The following is a 19177-nucleotide window of genomic DNA, read 5'->3' on the forward strand; positions in this document are numbered from 1 at the left end:
CAAACTGCATCATGATCCACTCCAAGTACTATGACAGTTAGGCGTGAGGTGAGAAAACTTGGATTTTATGATCGAGCGGCTGCTCATAAGTCATAGTACTTATGTAAGGTAAAGTAAGGAGCGTAAGGAGCGTAAACATTGGACGATTGAACAGTGGAAAAACGTTGTGTGGAGTGACGAATCACGGTACACAATTTGGCGATCCGATAGCAAGGTGTGGGTATGGCGAATGACCAGTGAACGTCATCTGTCAACGTGTGTAGTGCCAACAGTAAAATTCAGAGGTAGTGGTGTTATGGCGTGATCGTGTTTTTCTTGGAGGGGGCTTACACCCCTTGTTGTTTTGCGTGACACTTTCACAGCGCAGGCCTACATTGATGTTTTAAGCACCTTCTTGCTTCCTATTTTTGAAGAGCAATTCGGGGATGGTGATTGAATCTTTCAACACGATCGAACAACTGTTCATATTGCACGGTCTGTGGCGGAGTGGTTACACGACCATAACACCCCTGTAATGGACTGGCCTGCACAGAATCCTGACTTGTGTCCTATAAAACACCTTTGGGATGTTTTGGAACGCCGACATCGCGTCAGGCCTCACCGACCTACATCGATACGTCTCCTCAGTTCATCACTCCGTGAAGAATGGACTGCCATTCCCCAAGAAATCTTCTAGCACCTGATTGAAAGTATGCCTGCAAGAGTGGAAGTTGTCATCAAAGTTAAGGGGGGGAGTCAACACCATACTGAATTCCAGCAGTACCGATGGAGGGCGCCACGAACTTGTAAGTCATTTTCAGCCAGGTGTCCGGATACTTTTGATCACATAGTGTACGTAAATCGAAATAACAATTCATTACACCACTTTCTGGTAGGAATATTAAGATTTACTATTGATAATTTATTTCCTGCTTTTCTTTTATCATGTCGCAACCATAGTAAGTAATTCCATTACGATCACCTGTGGGCCTACATGTGCACACGATTTGCATATATACTGCCAATCTATTTACTTGACATAGTTCGTGGACCACAAGTGCTTAATAATAATCATGTCTTTACAAGAAGCTTTTGTCGTGCTTGTTCGGGAGGGTATATGCCCCCAAAATATTTCTGGCTATGTGCAGATGGCGCTGTTTCGCAGCTTATCGTACCCCTTGTTCACGAGTACTGAAACTGCCAGTGCTGATTTTAAATTCATTTGTCCCTAGTTCTTAACCAACAAGTTAAAAAATTCCGCCATTCCAATGCGAGATGAAAAAAACAATAATACTAATTTTATGGTTACTGTCTGTATTATTCTCATTAATATTATTACGTAACATATAGCCTACCCTGATTTTATATTATGATCTATATGGAATAAAGTACGGTGTGGTTACTAAAGAACAGCACAGTAAGATATTAGTGCTGTATTGTAGGAAAACAGTGGGCCGTTGCGGTAATGGTGGCTGAGGGGGGTTGAGAATTCGGGGCAGACACACTATGTCAGCCACCGGGGCCAAATAGTAGCTAGTTCGGCCCTGCCTCAGTGTTATACGAAGAAACACTGAGAGCTTTGTAGCATTCGAGTGTAAGGAATTTGAGTTGTACATTTTGTAACAGCGCTTTCATCGTTTAAAGCAAGTTCTACTATTGTGTAGTTGTGAGATTTGTCTTCGAAATTGCGACCAAGTTGGACCATGTGATCTCCGATCGATTGTCTAAGCAGTGTCTTGAGTAACAACATTCTTTTCCATTGAGATCATATTCGAATGTGTTGCAAAGTACTGTGAGAGAGAAACTTATAATCTTTCACCTCCACACTACTAACCGCCTCCGAAGGAGACTTGGATTCGCCTGTGATTGAGGTGATAGATAAAGATAATTTCTCTGATGTCTAACCTGTCATTATTTAGTATGGTTTGGTAATTTAAAAAATCCAGTATTTCTGCCACATTTTGTAAACTTTATTTAAAAGAGATATACACAATTTTTCATTGGGGGTGGTAGGGAAGCGATTAAAGTTTAAAGTGTGATGTCTGACAAGTGAAGGTTCCTTATAGCTGCAGTAAAGTTCAGAAAAAATGAATTACGTACTTGAAAAAACATACAAAAATACATTTTCAGGGTAAATCTTACAGGCATTGTGTTATTGTAATAGTGAATCATTCCTGCATTCAATAACAGCTATATATGTTTTGGCGTTCTTTTTTAAGCGCAAGCAGATTAGGCAACTTATAACATGTAAACTGCAACTTTTAAAAATCGTTGGATACAGTGCAGAATGACACTCTCTACTCCCCTGTCCCACAGCGCTTACCTAGAAACTAATGTAAGAATTCTTTCACCACTATTCTTCAGTCATTTTAGCAAATACTTAGTATAAATAGTAAAATTATTTTCTATGGAGAAAGAATGCACTTATGTCAAAACAAACAGAGAAACATCAACTTTGTAACAATCAGCTATCCTAATGGCAATGCTAATTGTTATGGTAATAGATGTCCTAATTATCTGCTAAAACAGTAAGTTTATATTTTAATATATAAATATTCCTATTTTCCATCTAGGGCCTAATTGTAATTTGTAACTGTTTGTATTCAGCTATTGACATACACTTAATACTAATGCTATCAGTGGCGTATTTACGATTTTGTTTCAGAGGGGGGGATTTTTGCTAACTTTATTCTTGGAAATGTGAAAATTCTGCAAGATATTTCATTTACTTTAATACAGTAAATAAAATTTCGGAGGGGGCTTAAGCCAGGAAGCCCCCCTCTTAAATACGTCACTGAATGCTATCATAATACCACAGCTGTTTTAAACTATAAGGCCCTCTATACACTACAGGATGGATTTTTAGGAAATCTCTCACGACTTTTCCTAGAGTCAAAATTTCAACATGTATGGCATCAAATCGCATGTCATTTCATATGTTCTGAACGATCTTATGAGATTTCTCTTGTTTAGAGCACGCTTTATTTCCGAACGAAAATTTGTAAGATTTCTATTTAAGCGATATCACGTGAGAGAAAGTGAAGACAAATTTGTTTTCTCCCCACCAGACGTATGTGGGTGAAAGAGCAAAAATACTCGACAAAATGAGGAGTGGTACACGGACTGTAGAGGTGTGATTTGTTAATTTATCTTTTGATTTTTGTTTCTTTAGAGGTGTGCAATTTAACAATATAGATTGAATGGTATCAATATCAGTAGAGTGTGCATTGTAGTTAAGTGTTATGGCACAAAAGGGTAGGATTTCTTACGAGATATATCGTAACATTTTTTCTCAGATAAATCCTAAAATAACCTGTGACTTATCTCATGGTGTATAGCAGGTCTTATTTTCAAAATGACAAGAAGTGAGTGTGGTACAGTGTTGGGTAAGTTACTTGTAAAAATGTAACGCGTTACAAGTTACTTTACTTTCTCTTAAAATGTAACGCGTTAGTAACGCGTTACTTGCCTCAAAAAAGTAACTGTTACTTTACTTTGAAAGTAACGCGTTATTAACGCGTTACTTTTAGGTCCGAAACTTTGAATATGTGGAAAAATCTTATTACTTCAGTTTTCCGTACTGCTACTACTACCGCTATTATTATTATTAGTATTATTATTATTATTGCACCTTCTGAATCGATTTATGTAAATTCAAGGACAAATTTTTACTTGACAACTATATGAACATTTTAATGTAATGTAACATTGACTAAAATGCCATACTGCGTTACTCGTAGGGATGGGCATGAGTGAATTCGAGCAAGTTTTTTTTGAAACTCGATTCGACTAGAAACAGACATCTTTGAGCTCGACCCGAGAACTCGGCTTGAAAAATTTTCTCCAACTCGACTGGAATTCGGGTCGAGTCGAGTCAAATCTGGTGTATAGTTTTGAGTACTCTCTTCAAGTATCTTACATAGACAATATAATTATTATCAATGGTACTACTACTACAACAATTTCTTTTTCTTCTTCTTCTTCTATTATTATTATTATTATTATTATTATTATTATTATTATTATTATTATTATTGAGTTGAGTTGAGTTGATTTTGAGTTTAACGTCCCTTTTCAGCAGCGAGGCTATATGAGACGTGGACCTACTGATTAACGTGGAATTCGAACCACATGAGCTCCCGCCGGGAATCGAACCCGGGCCTCCCACGCCAAAGGCGCGTACGCTAACCGCTTAGCCACAGACGAGCTCTATTATTATTATTATTATCATTATTATTATTGTAATGTGAATATATTAAACTTCTGACAAGGGTCTTAACCTACTAATATTCATTCTATATCACAAATTTTCTGGTCTGTTTTAAATGATTGTATAATAGTCTTAACATAGTGCTGTATTTTTGCCAATGAGCTGTTCACGGCACTGAAAATAAAGTTATTATTATTATTATTATTATTATTATTATTATTATTATTATTATTATTATTATTATTATTATTATTATTATTATTATTATTATTATTATAACAACGCTGTGTATAAACATGAAAGATAGGCGGTTTATATATGAATACTAAAAAAGTAGTCGATTGCCAACCTCGGTAGTCGTGAAGTCTAGGAGTAAAGGACATTTTTCACGAGCTTCTGAATTTGGCTCACAGCTCATTCACTATCGACTCAAACCGAGAAGTGAGCTGAGCCAACAACTCACCCAACCGAGTCGGCTAGAGCCCTTTGCTCAGTTGAGTCGAACCGAGCAGATGGCTTATCCCAACCAAGCCAACTCGAGCCGATGGTTCACCCCAAGCTAGCCGGCTCGAGCCATGGGCTTAGTTAAGCCGAGCCGAGCTAAGCTTGTTATAAAAAATCTCTTGTAGTCTCGCTATCGAGACGAGACGAGATGCGAGCAGTGCCCCCTCTCGTGAGCAACACTAAAACTATTCCATATTACTGCTTAGCTTACATCTCTCATGGCTTTCGCTTTACAGTGTAATCAGCCCATGATTTCAAAACGAGTTAAAACGAGTGAGCCACTTATCAAACTCGACTCGACGCCAAAAACAGTGAATCGGTTCGGAGCTCAACTCGAGAATATTACTTTTAACTCGACTTGGATTCGAGTCGAGTTTTAGCTTGACTCGTGCCCATCCCTATGCGTTAGCAAAAATGGTTGCTTATTATTATTCTGCTAAACTAATTATATAATAATAACAATGTTGCTATGTAAAATTAAAAATACAGAATATAGAGAAACATTACACTATAACTGACGAAATGAGAACACATGATGGTAAATCAAAATTGCCAATAACTCTAAAATCGATACATGCTTTTTAAAGCTAGTTGTTCCAAACTCTATAATCAACGGGACTTTAGGATATGCAAACTGATCTAAAAGAACCCTAATATTACATACCATCAACATTACATCAATAAAGTAGGCCTGCTCATCAGAACACCGTTTATTCATATTAAACACTTACTGAATGTCGTTCATTATGGCTAGGGTTACCAGATCGTGAAAGTGAAAAAAGAGTACACTTAGCAATGACTCTTGAAAGAAAAAAAACATAAATGAATAAAGTGTAACTGAAATTTCACTGTAATAATAATAATAATAATAATAATAATAATAATAATAATAATAATAATAATAATAATAATAATAATGAATTATACAATTTCCCATAATTTATTAATAAAAATAATTGTAATAATGAGTTTGATAACCAACAAATGTTCAACATTCTTTCCACTAAAATATAGTCAAGCCACGATTATTCGCGGGATTGGATGGCAAAGGATTACCCGAAAAGAGAGACTAAAAATGAGGTGCAAACACGAAAAAAAATATTTTAGCATAAAAACTATTTTCTATTGTACAAAAAAAACATAATAAAACTTTTAATATATTGTGCACTACAACAGAAACTTTTGCTCTTCGTCTAAATCACTAAAATAAAGAACAATAAACAAAGGACAATACTATTCTGTAAAACAAAAAAAAAAAAAAAAAAAATAGTTTTCAGTTACGCCTTTTTAAAATGAATCAGTCACTCATCTTTGCTTCTTGCTTTCGAAACACCTTTTTGCAGCACTCGCGGATTATCGCGGCTTTACTGTAACATTTTTTAAACATTGACTGTGATAATTACTATATCAAGATTAAAAGGAAGGAAATGAAATCCTAATTAAAATAACTACGATTGTCTACAACCATGCTTAAAACAAAGTTTTACCTTACAAATTAGTTGTACTTCGATGAATTTCTGACTTTCTGAAGTAGGTCTCTGCCCTTCAACCAAAGTTCGTAGAATTGGACGCAACTAAACAACTAAAATCTTTGAAGTTGTACTGAGTCAACAATAGGTTTTTAACTGAATCCACTGACAGTCTATTTCTCTCTTGTGTGCACTGTGATTTCATTAAACTGAAAATCCTTTTCACGTTGGCATTATGAGCAGATATTGCATAGAAAAACTGACATATCTTCAAAAGTTCAGAATAAACCGATACTTTATTAACACTGAAATAGTTCACCCACTTCTTCAAGGAAGCTTAAAGATGCTGTTTGTGTAGATGATATGAAATCGAACGATATATGCTTATTCACAGACATCTGCGTCCTTAAGGAAGGCCAAGAACCCGGCAGTTGTTTTTGTACTTACTGAACACCCCTTTTGATTAGTTACCCTCCGCTACAAAAACTGCATTTCTTACTCTCCGTGTGGGTAAGAGATAGAGAGAGAGAGAGAAGGAGAAAAATAACATTTTGGTCTCAGCTAAGGTAAAGTATTAGGCAGGACTACGCTATGCGAGATGCTAAGACAGTTCAAGTTATGCTAGGTTTCGCATAACTATGCTAGGATTGGCAACGCTGCTAATGTGACTGAAGGTGCATTATCTTTCTTATCAAGCACTATCTCTTTCTAATCAAGCACTTTTTTAAGAATGGATCACTGCTTGACGTAACAGTGATTTTATCATATGAGTGATTTTTCGTTCATTTATGCTATGCTAGAATTATTACTTTTATCACTACAAATCGTTTCTTGAGTTTAAAATTATATCTAATAATGAACTGCAATATAACAAAATCCCTGAACACATAATTTGTACATATAGTAGGGCTATTTGTTTGTTAGCATGTTGAAATTCACATCAATTATTAGCCCACGTAAAAAGAGTACAAAAGAGTACTTCACTGAAAAAAGAGAGAATACAAAAGTACATGCCTTGAAAAGGAGTACATATACTCTTAAAAGAGTACGTCTGGTAACCCTAATTATGGCACCTAATTGTTGATAAATATTTCCCACCGGGGCACCACTTTACTTTTAAATTCTGTTCAGCAGTGACGTACTTACGATTTTGTTTCTGTGGGGCTTTGCCTGAAAATGTAAAAATTCTGCAAGATATTTTATATACTTTACTATAGTAAGTAAGATTTCGGGGGGGAGGGGGGCTTAAGCTCGGAAGCCCTATCCCTAAATACGCCACTGCTGTTCACCATCATCTTCAGGTTTTAAGAAAAAGTATTCTTTCAAATGTTCGAACGATAAAATATTTTCGTTCTCCATCTTTATAAAAACAACACCATTCAAAGTAAACTAGAATACCAGTACCATTGCACTCGTAGTTCACTCACTGAATGTATTGATTTGGAGCTGTCAAAATCTAAGACAAAATCTTCCAGGTGCTTGCGATCAGTACACGTGATTTCCCTGAGGCTATCCTCATCTTCCAAAAGCAGCAAGTGGCACTATATTTTGTTACTTAAATAAACAAATCAAATTGTATCTATGAATGTATTTGCAAGCCTACCACCGTAAAGTTCGTAAGGCGAAACGAGAAAATGCACATCGAGATTTCCCGTTCCGCCTTGCATTACGATAAAAAATGATAACAGGTTTTACATGCTAATTTCATTGCTAGTGGTCATAAGGCGAAACGGGAAAAGGCGAACACTGCAGGAATTGTCGGTCACTGACATCGTTCATGCTCCAGTGTTCCATTCTGAGAAATTCACTTACAAGAAAGAAACATTTGTTTCCGAAAAAAAAATTACATATATTGTAGTTACTCATCCGAAATGTAACGCGAAAAAGTAACGCAAACTAGGTACGTTACTTAAAAATTTGTAACGCGTTACCGTTACAGTTACTTTGGAGAAAATGTAACGCGTTACTAGGAAACGTTACTTAAAAAGTAACGCGTTACAAGTAACGCGTTACTTGCGTTACTTTACTTCCCAAGACTGGTGTGGTAGATAACCTGTTTCAGTTTTACGTCTAATATTTACTATATTTCCTGCAAATTGGATATTACCAAGATGAAGCGAAGAAATGTTTCTCGGTAACTTGATTATAAAATACCGGTAAAAATACAAGAAAGTCCTATGTAAATTTACTGTTAAACCAGTAGTAGTATCACATGTATACCACGTGAAATAGCTTGGTTTGTATGGCGTGACATAATAATAATTAATATTGAAACCGCAAACGGCAGTAGAATTTTTATCACTTCCGGTAGAAAGATTAAATTGAAGATGGAATACAATCATAGAGGTTTAACTGATTACAAAAACCGCTTCTCGCTGTCTACTACAGTTTTGGTTCTATAGCGATCAACGTTAAAACCGGAAGTGGTATACCGATTTGAATAGACAGTAAGAGATTCTTAGAACGCTAAATCGATTTTTAAAAAGGTTTCTTGCTCTCTCATATAGCTTTTTGCTCTATGTAGATCAATATTAAAAATTTAAGTTGGGATCTACTATTTGGGCGGTTTTAGTAGAGAGGTAAGGATTGAGACAGAGTGTATTATTGGGACGTTTAAGCGACTGCAAGGAACAACTACTTGCTATCGATTATCGTTTTGATCAACATTAAAACCGGAATTTGTTGATTTCTGCTACTTCCGATGATTCGATCACCTCCACCAATGAGCTCAATTCTTAACTTTTGACCTTCATCCTGGCTAAAATCGATGGCGATCCATGAGCGAGTCCTTGAGAGTTTTTGTTCCCGGGCGAACGGATAGACGGACTGACAGGGTAAATACATAAAAGTATTTTGGTAAAGAAAACTTCTTAAAAAATGTGCAATAGTACACTGTAGAGGCAGTACATTGAGTAGATTAGATTGAACGAAAAGCCAATGAGAAAGTGCTTGATTTAGTAGGCTTACAGGAGAGAAAAGTAATACTTGATGTTCTACGGTTGTGATAAAAGGCGTGGGTGGATAAGTATAATGTAATGGCCCCTGTAAGACATTTTTAAAATGTAGGTCTATTGAACAGGCAAAATAATTAATTTCTTAATTTTCAATTCAAAAATTGATTCCTTTCCTGAGGTAATAGGCCTCCACTTTCGACATACAACAATGTTCTTTATTTTGGGCAAGGGCTGTAATGTAAAAGGAGAAAGAAAAGAGAAAAACCATGTGTCTATACCGATATTTTATCTCGAGTCAGTGGAAAGAAGGTAAATGTGGGATGCAAACGATGAAACCTTTAGAACATCACATTCCAGAAAAATGTGTAGGTACTTTAATTGATGGTTCTGCAAACACGCAAAGCTCTTATAATGGATTTACATCATGGTTAAGCAAGGAGTCTACAGAACAAAAGCACATGTGCTGTTATGCACACATCCTGAATCTTGAGATGGCAGAAACTACCTGTGCCACTCTCCAGTGTGCAACTCTATTTAGGCTCTTAAATGGTGTTGCGTTTTTTTAAACGAGATTCTTACTTACAAATCAATGTATGGGAAAACGCAAATGAAGGGGCTGACATCGAAAAATACTGAATCTCATTGGAGAAACAAGATGGTGGGCAAAGGTTAGTGCTCTGAAGACAGTTTTCGGATGAAAGGGCAACAAGGAAACATTTCTCTTTGTTACTCTGTTTGTAACACTTGACACAATCGCAAACAATCTAATGCCACCAGACACTACATCAAAAGCAGCATTACATAAAGAGTTCCTACTCAAATTTGAAAATATTTTGACGGCGTTTATTTATTTTGTACATTTTTGACTACATATCAACTCTGTCTAAATATTTACAAACAAATGGTTTGGATATAATGAAAACACTCAACATAGTAAAAGTGAATTCCAAAAAGTTACAGGAACGTAGAGAAAGTTTTGAAACAATCAAGAATGAAGCGAAAGAATTCATTGAATGGGCAAAAGCTAAGTTGTTTAAAGAATCTGATTAGTGCTGTTACTACTACTCTTCCACAGAAAAGACGAAGGAAAATAAAAATGATGTCTGGAGAATTAGCATCTGATGAACTTGTATCCGATCCAGAAGATGCCTATAAATATTAAGTTTTGAATGTTATTGTAGACAGGGGTGCTCACAAGGGGGGGCTATGACGCAAACTGCGTCATTGAAATATTGGGGGGGTTAAAAATCTATATAAATATGTTTGAGGAGGTGTAAAAATTAATGGAAAATATTTTTGTCATGGAAGAACACCTACGGATAGACAATTGAGGGGGGGGTGCGTCATGGACATGAGGGGGGGTGGGCACCACTGTTGTAGACATAGTAAACACAATCTTGTCAAGGTGGTTTGATACGAACAACAGTGCTTTCTTTGCTGACCTAGCTATTCTTGATCAAAAATGTTTCCAAGATATTAGAAGCAGAGGACTTCAACCATTTGCACTTGAACATTTAGCTAAGACATTGGCATATTTTAAGTCGCATATCACAGCAGATGTATTAAGAACGGAATTGACCAGTTTAGCAAATCATTGGGAGAGACTGAAACAATTCCTGTTAGATGAGTATGATGTAATGGAATTAGAAGAGGAGGTTGAAACTACACATATCTCTCCGGATGACTTCACTTTGAAGAAAAAGTGTATTCGTTCATGTCAGGACTGTTGTGTTTGTTGCTACAGACTTTTGTGTATGTATAATCTTTGGACAGGAGCTTATTATAACATAGGATTTGCCTACAAATACATGCTCACGCTTTCTTTTACACAAGTAGCATACGAAAGAAGCTCTTCTGTGTTAAAGTTAATAAAAAACAGACTGAGAACGACTCTATCACAGGATAAGTTGGAATCCTTTATACTTATGTCAGCGGGGAAGGAAATGTTTCAACACATTGATGTAGACAACATCATATAGTGTACCACAGAAAAGTGATGTCCTAAAAACACTCATAACTTGAAAATGTAATCTGAAAGATATCTATGTATGTATGTAACAATGTCTGGCTGTAGCTATGTGCTCATATTTCTAATTCATTTCAGAACTTCACAAAACTTCCTAAAGTATGTAACAGTCAGCTAACTCCCAAAATTTTGTTTGGTATGAAGTTGAAAATAAAAAGCTAAATAAACAAAAATTTTCTCTTAGAACAATAGAACACCTATACTATTGTGACGATTTTGTGCTAAAGGAACACTGAGAATACTAAACACAAAGTAGACCTATCTCGAATCGAATATAGTTTAATTTACAAGAATGTATATTCCTAAATTTATAAAAAGCCAATTTAAAAATATAAAATTATAAAAATTATTATTGGATAAGAAAAAAAATAGAGGCTACTATTTTCAAAGGGGCCGGTTGGTAGAATTGTTCTACAGTGAAATTTTCATCCCACCGGGCTCCTGCTTTCATTCAAATGAAAATGATGACTGAGCCAAGGTTTGAACTAATGTCGTCTTGCATGACAATGTATCCTTTGACTTATAGGAAAACACACTACGCGATCAAAGTTTTGCCTTTATAAAAAGTCAAATTGAGAAACATAGTTCTCTGTCTAAAATGCACTCACGTTTCGATTTTGTCATTCGCACTGTAAATATTAGATCCGCGGAGAGAGAGCAAAGATCCTGTCTCCCAATTGTTTTTTTTTTTTTAAAAACTCCCTTAAAAATATTCTTTCTGTCGCCTCAGCAGCTATTCAAATCATCTTAAAAGTTAGGGGTTGCTGTTTTTGTTGCTCAAGGGCGGAAATAGAGCGTCAAAAGAAAGACCCTTTCAGTTCCTTCCCAGACCAGAGAATTGATTGGTATTCAATTAAAAATAAAAAGCAAGCAATGTGCAATGTTGAGAAATATGGTAAATATGATTAGAGATTACTGAGTTAAGTAATTATCTTTGCCTACCTTTATATATTTCCTGGAAAGTGTCATAATGCAGAAAAAGAAATGTTACAAAGTACAAATATAAAAACTGTATGGAGCGGAAAAGAGTGAAATACATCTATTGTCCCTTCTTGGATGATTTTCGAATTTTCTATTTTCAAAACAGTAGGACTAAAATATCCAAAAATCCATATATACAATATAGACAATATGTGTATATTATATAAACTATTTTTTTTTTCATTTCAGGTTATGAAAATGGCAGTATTAACTTGGATAGTTATTTTATCACCTCTCATCTTGTACCCTATTGTGACAGCTAATCCTCTTGTAATCGCTGATCACCGGAATACCACATCCGTTGCACACAATCTTGATATTGGAAGATCTGTTGGTGGAGTGATGCATCCTCACACTTTAAGAATGAGCTCTAATAAATTTAGAAGCCATCATGCGCAGAATAGACATCGGCGGAGACTGAGAAGACGGAAACTAAGGGCAATGCATGATAGTGTTCTGTCAGTGAAGGGAAAACCTGCGCAATCATCATTAAAAATGCAGAAACGATTTAAAATAAATCATGCACACAGAGTTCATAAAAATATAAGAAGAAATCATATTAATCGACGCCGAATACCTGTGTCTGGAACCAAAAGACGTACCAGCAGCAGAAGACTTCGTAAAAATTTAGCATCTCATAGTCCAAAATCTGACCCTTCTCTTAAGAAGTCGATATCTATAGGTGAACTGCTACACCTTGGAAGAAGCACAAATGAAGAAGTTCATCACACATTTCCTCTCACAAAACAACCCTCTCAGCAAAGTAAATATCCTGTAGCACGTCAAGCAATGCAATCAACATATGGTGACCGAAATTTAGAGTATAAAGTTAAATCAAGTTACGGATTAGTGCCCGCTAACAGCAAAAGGCTTCCGTCATTGAAGCTGTCAGTTGCGGCTGCTGAAAATACGAAAGATACAAATACTATTGTTTATACTCAACTGGAAACAATGCGCTCCATTGAAACGCCTGCATCTGAGTTGAAGAGAAGTTTGAGTAGTCACCAAGTGAATCAACAGAATCCATCACAGAGCACAAACGTTGCTATTCCTGTTATGCATACAACAAAAACTATGCGGTCAGTAAATCCTACAATAAAATCAAATGTAGAAACACAACTAGCAATACACACTTTGGCCCCCACTATTCAAACCATATGCGTGACAGATGAAAAAGAAGCCAAACAATCGATGAGGTTTGCAGCAAGAAAATCACCTGGAACACTGATTCTATCTTCAACACCGCAATCACAATATTCAAATCCTTCATCACATCACGATACTGAATCTATCTTCTTCACATATTCTAACTATAACACATCATCTACTACGACATCTTCAAGAACAACTTCAGCAGTATCATGTAGACTTGGATTTCTAACAAAACATTCAGACTCGGTTACATGTAAATACAGCACCTCTAATCAAAATAAGTCATCAAGACCAAAAGATAAAATAACTGCATCGCTTGGTGATAAACCAAAAAGTAAAATAATAAAAAATCAAAGTAAACATTCAGTATTTCATGGAAGTAAGCGTAGATCACAACATAGATCTCATATGCATAATAAGTTAGTTGTAGAGAACGTAAATCATTCAAAATCTTCGCGGGAAGAAACTGTAAATAAGAATATTGAAGGATATCATACTGTAAAAGGTGCCTCTACGTTGGAACATAAAACGCAAATTACAGAAGTAACGACAGAAGTAAACAGTTTCAAACAGAAAGACGTTCTTAAGAATAAGATGAATGAAATGCAAGAATTATTTCCTAACCAGTTAACGGAGTCATGGGAAGCTATCGCAAGATCTATTCTTCCGCTTCTAGGCAAAAGGACAGGGAATGCGAGTATTCTAATCATAATCAGTCCACGCGGAGCTGGCCCAACCAGCCAGTGTCTTACTAACCACATTCTGAATGCCATAGCTACGATAATGGATCAAGATCGTCCTCTAAGAAGAAGAATCAGAGGAGCAGCTTTCAAGGATCCTCTGAATGGACCTAAATTCTATCAGGCAATGTTTAATAGTATCAGAAGAAAGAAACAAGCGTTTATTGACAACGCACAAGATGTGAGCTGTGAGTTACTGAAACATGCCCTAAATATACTAAATCAGAATATGGATTCTTTTAAGAAAGGCATTGTTATTTTATCAATATCTGTCTCTAATAATAGTCTTCATGGTGACAGGAAACGAAGCATCTTGGACTATGTTGGGAAGTCGTTCTGCTTTGAAGTCAATCCTAAGAGCAGTAACAAAATACTCGATAATGTACTTTTAAACTCTTTGCTTGTGAGTTCTGAAGAAAAGCTTCCGAAGACTTGTATGTCCAATAGGCAAATAAAACGTAATAGAAAACGCCATTTAATGTCAAATTTCAAAACTCAACATAACTCGAAAAGGACAAAAATATTTGCAAAAAAGTGTGTGGAGTCTGGAAAGTGTGCTTTGGTACAGAAACATATTACTAATTGGGGTAAAGGAAGTGATGGATATTCAAAAAAATTGTCGGTACAAAATCATGAGAATGGTAATATACAAGAAAGCAGAAAATTCAAAACACCTTATAGAGTGAAGGAATATCATCAGTATCATAAAAAGCATGCAGTAAAACAACGAAGACATAACATAAATTTAAAGCATAATTCCGAAAATAATATTGCTATTAAAACCAACAGCAAGAATATAATTCAGAAGCAAATTTTGGATTCCAAACTAGGCAAAGTTAATACTGACTCACAAAGCAACAAAAATGCCGTGTGTTACAGGACGGGAAAAGTTGGAGATACGATTCGAAATCAGCGGAATTGTTCAGCTGTAATCCCAACTTCTTACCACAAAGAAGCAATTAAAAAAGAATTTCAACTCAACACAAAAATGACACCTAACCATAGCAGACAACGAGCCCATAAGAAGAGAACAACTTCGGGAATAGGCTTTCAAAAACAAGAAAAGCAATCTGAATATGTGGTACATACTCATTTTGCGGATCATCTTCAACAACAGCCTCAACCTAAACTTCACTCTTCTAAGCAGCATGCGCAGTTAAGCAAAGAACTCGAAGAAATGCTTACTATAGAGAATATGTCCGAGTTGTTTAACAAAGAGGATGACCCTGAAGATGAAGCTTCGATGTTATATAACTATAACAATGAGGTAGAACAGCCTGGCTATGATTCTGACCCAATGGCTAAAGAGAATCAACAGTACAGCGGCAAAAATATGGAGATGCAGTATCAACAAGGAAGCCGTTCTCACATCATTGAACAGTTACAAAACAGAGTGGACGCTAGTCAGAATAGACAGAAGGTGGCAATACCAGAAACTCATTTCCTGGAAGTTAGAAGTCAACCCATTATGCAAAGAAAATTCATACATCATTTATCAGGCAGTAGTGTCTCAAGTAAAGAATTCGAATTTAAGACTAAAAAACCTATATTTGAAGTCATTTCCGACAATAGGCAAAGTGAAAAAAGACAGTCATTGATGAAAAATCACAAACTTGATTCCTATTTAAAGAGTTATGCGGTAAGGCCATCTAAACAACATGATATTCATCATATCCAGGAACCCATCAGCAAAGAATTGAAGAACGTGGAGGCGCTATTGTGTTCACGAGATGTTAGGAAATGTAACCGTAATTTAGGAAACCTGCGCCATCATTCTTTGCAAGTCGAACATTCAGCGCATTTAAATCATAGAATGATTAGAAGGCCTCAATATAACCGACAATTCAGAAGACGTAGGTTATTTCATAGAAAACGTGGAGCTGTGTTTAACAAACAACGCGTTATGTCAAACATGAACAGATTTCACGGTTTTGAATCGAACCGCATACACAGACTACCATCGAGATTAATAAATATAAATAGGCCAAGATGGCTGTATGGAAGAAGAAGGAGGAGAAGGAGGAGGAGAAGGAGGTACCAGATAACTCGGAACCAATAACAGAGTCGACAATGTACTGGACAAGTGCTCAGCAAAAATAAGCGAAATTTCGGCTCCGTGGAAGCATATGAGGTGCTCATCGTATGAGGATCGCATTGACTTGCTGAAAATGAAGAATCTGTTAAATCGATCATGGTCGACGTCCAACAACGAAAGAGAATGATATTTGTAGAACTGACGCATGATAAAGTGCGACTTTTCACAAGCAACATCAACGCAAGTCAGAAATAATTCTGTGCGAAGCATCTGAAGGCAATAATATACGTCATAATTCGCCATGATTCAAGGAATCTGGTATAAGAAGTGAAGTTAATGTGAGAAATAATTGGTCGATGGAAGTGTGATTACAACTAAAAGCGAATACATATTGAGGAGGGTTTCTAGATGTTAGTGATTAAATAACTAGAAAGAAATTAACTTTTTTTATCCTTTGTGTTACTTTTAGATATTCAATTCTGATATCCGTGAATATTTTTGTTTTGTTTCTGAAAACGTATTTGGAATCATTAAAAAAATTAAAATGTTGAAACGTTTAATACTTAATACAACAATAAAGCTTTTGATTGATTGTCCATCATCGTAATTAATTTGTAATATACAAGAACTAACAGAAATAGGTTAAGTAAAGCAACTGGAGCTTCGATCTGTGACGCAATGAAAATTGTTCTGCGATGGACAGGACAAAGCCTATTCTAATGACAATGAATTGAAAGGATGGCCTTTTTTAATATTACGTTAAAAGAGTTGGAACATTATGAAACTGAATTATGGTGAAGCCCTGCGATAGGTATAGATAATATTTTGTTCTTTGACTTCTGCACGTCTATTCCATCACTTATCCTCGACCGATTTAAGCAATAGGAATAGTCTTAATTTTAAACGTAACACACTACATGATTCAGGAATGTTGCCATAGAAGATAGTGACGGTTAACTTCCGCAGATGGCGTCCCCCGAAATACAAAATTTACGGGAAAATGAATAGATCAGACGATATGTCAGCATGAGAAAAAAAAAATGAAGGATGGTATTTAGAATCTCCCTCCAACTCGTTTAATGGCTCCAGAACCGAGTACCTTGTTTTTTTTTTTTTTTTTTTTTACCTAAATTCTGATAAAATTAGAACACAACGAGCCCTATGGAGTTTCTAACCCCATTTGCTCGCTGTCGCTCGTTCAGCTATATTTTGTGAGGCAAATAACACTGGAGATCTTATATGTGCAAAATTAGGGGAGAAACTAAAAGATACCCAAAGCGAATGGTCACCATTAAAGAAAGAACAAATAAGTAGCACCTAGAATGTTGAAAATATTCTCATGTGGGTCTTATCCGGGGCTGCCATATGCGGCAGTTTCGCCGATAATAATGATAATAATAGGTAAACATCTCAATCTGTCAGTTTGTACGTTATTCTAATTTCTAATAGTAAACATTTACGTTAATAGATGTCACTAAGTGTGCTGTTGCTTGCTACTTAATGATTTTAATTAATGATATAAATGATTCAAATTTATTTGTACAATGTGCTGTATAGGCCTAATCATGTCCTTGATTCATTGCATAAATATGGAATTTGAGATGGTTGATGGGCAAAGTAAAAGATAGTGTTAAAACTAAATAATTAGACCTTTAATTAAAAATGATTTAACTTATAGTGTACAGGAGATCGAAGGCTTTTAGGGGGTGGGAACTGGTTTTCTTAAATTTAGCATATTTAAATTCAAATTTACGTAAGAAATTTCAGATGTAAGTAAAATTTCCAAACGACATCTGTATATCTAATTAGGAAGTACTACTAAATTTCTCAATTCTATTTTGAGAGTCATCCAGTGAATAACTCATGAACTACATGTTAATTTAGCAACGCTGTCAAAACACGCTGAGGTACCCTGCGCCTGCAAAATTTACGCAAATTTGACCGTAGCAAATTTTTAACTGAGGAAAAAAAACGAACCGATTTAATTACGTAAATAAAGGATTGACTGTATTAGTATTAATTTGCAAGATAATCTTACAATAATTCTCACCGAAGCCAGGGGCATCTATATATATCTACAGAACTTCCAGAACCAGGAATGGAATTTTATTGACGTGGAAGGGACATTTGTATGTACGTCACGTTGAGCTCTTGTTGAGCCTGAGGTGGCATTGGCTCACATCTAAGTTTGAAAATTATAAACAATGTGAAACTCTACTTATATCGGAGGTCTTGTCCCTCCTGCCTTTAAGAAAAATGTAAAATGACTACTGCTTCTAAAATTATGACAAATTTATCAATACCATTTATAAATTCTTTCAAGCCGTTTAGGTCGTATCAGTGATTTATCCAAAATTTTTTACTTAAGAGTGCTCAAAAATCTGGGGAGTGCAATCTTGAATTAAGGTCGTATACTATTCTCATCTTTTTATTTTTTATTTTTATTTATTATTTTTTCTTTTACAAACTAAAATTCGTCGATGCAATGAACGATTGCATTGCATTTCCTTCCTCAGCCAGAGCCAATTAGCGTCTACATTCTCATGCTTGGTGTGACGCCGAGATGAAATCGTTGGCAATCGATTGATCAAACGTTGTTGTGACGATCACAGCCATGTAAAGGTTTATTTCCATTCAATTTTGCATTGCGTGCTTTGCTTGAAAATTTATCTTGTCGAAAGTAAGTTGTTTTATTCTATTGGCACTTAAAAACAAGAATTCAAAATCTTTTATAAACCAAAAATAGCAAGATTTTTAATGGTACAGCACTTCGTAGAAAATATTTTAAATTACCTTATCTTTGGGCAGAACGGGAATTCCCGTTCAGCCCAATCTTTCGAGACGGGGAATACTGTCCAGGGAGGGATTTCTTCAAGATAACTTTTCTTTAGTAATTTTAACAGATTCTGTAAGAAGAATAACTATTTCTTTAAGTTTTGTTATAAATTCTAGATGCTATTCTAATTGTTCTTCTCGGAAAAATGACTAGATACAGTTCTGTTATTAACAGTGTTAGTCACATCTATTTCGGTAAAAATGAATGTGACTTTTTTAAAAAAGCTACTTACCGAGAAATGGAAAATTGATTGACATTGTAGCTGAAACGAAGATAAAACAAACTTACTTC

At 35.6% G+C, this 19177-nt stretch overlaps 1 protein-coding gene across 1 annotated transcript; it reads left to right on the top strand.

Annotated features, from left to right (window-relative positions):
• The first annotated feature begins 2446 nt into the window (after positions 1 to 2446).
• Positions 2447 to 16648, top strand: LOC145690306 (uncharacterized). Its single transcript, XM_081765083.1, has 2 exons — positions 2447 to 2507; positions 12313 to 16648. Exon 2 carries the CDS (start codon positions 12316 to 12318, stop codon positions 16072 to 16074), a length of 3759 nt encoding a protein of 1252 aa, XP_081621209.1. The 5' UTR covers positions 2447 to 2507; positions 12313 to 12315; the 3' UTR covers positions 16075 to 16648.
• The last annotated feature ends 2529 nt before the right edge of the window (positions 16649 to 19177 follow it).

Source organism: Thermobia domestica, chromosome 7 (genome assembly GCF_964235325.1).
Source record: "Thermobia domestica chromosome 7, izTheDome1.hap1.1, whole genome shotgun sequence".
NCBI lineage: Eukaryota > Metazoa > Arthropoda > Insecta > Zygentoma > Lepismatidae > Thermobia > Thermobia domestica.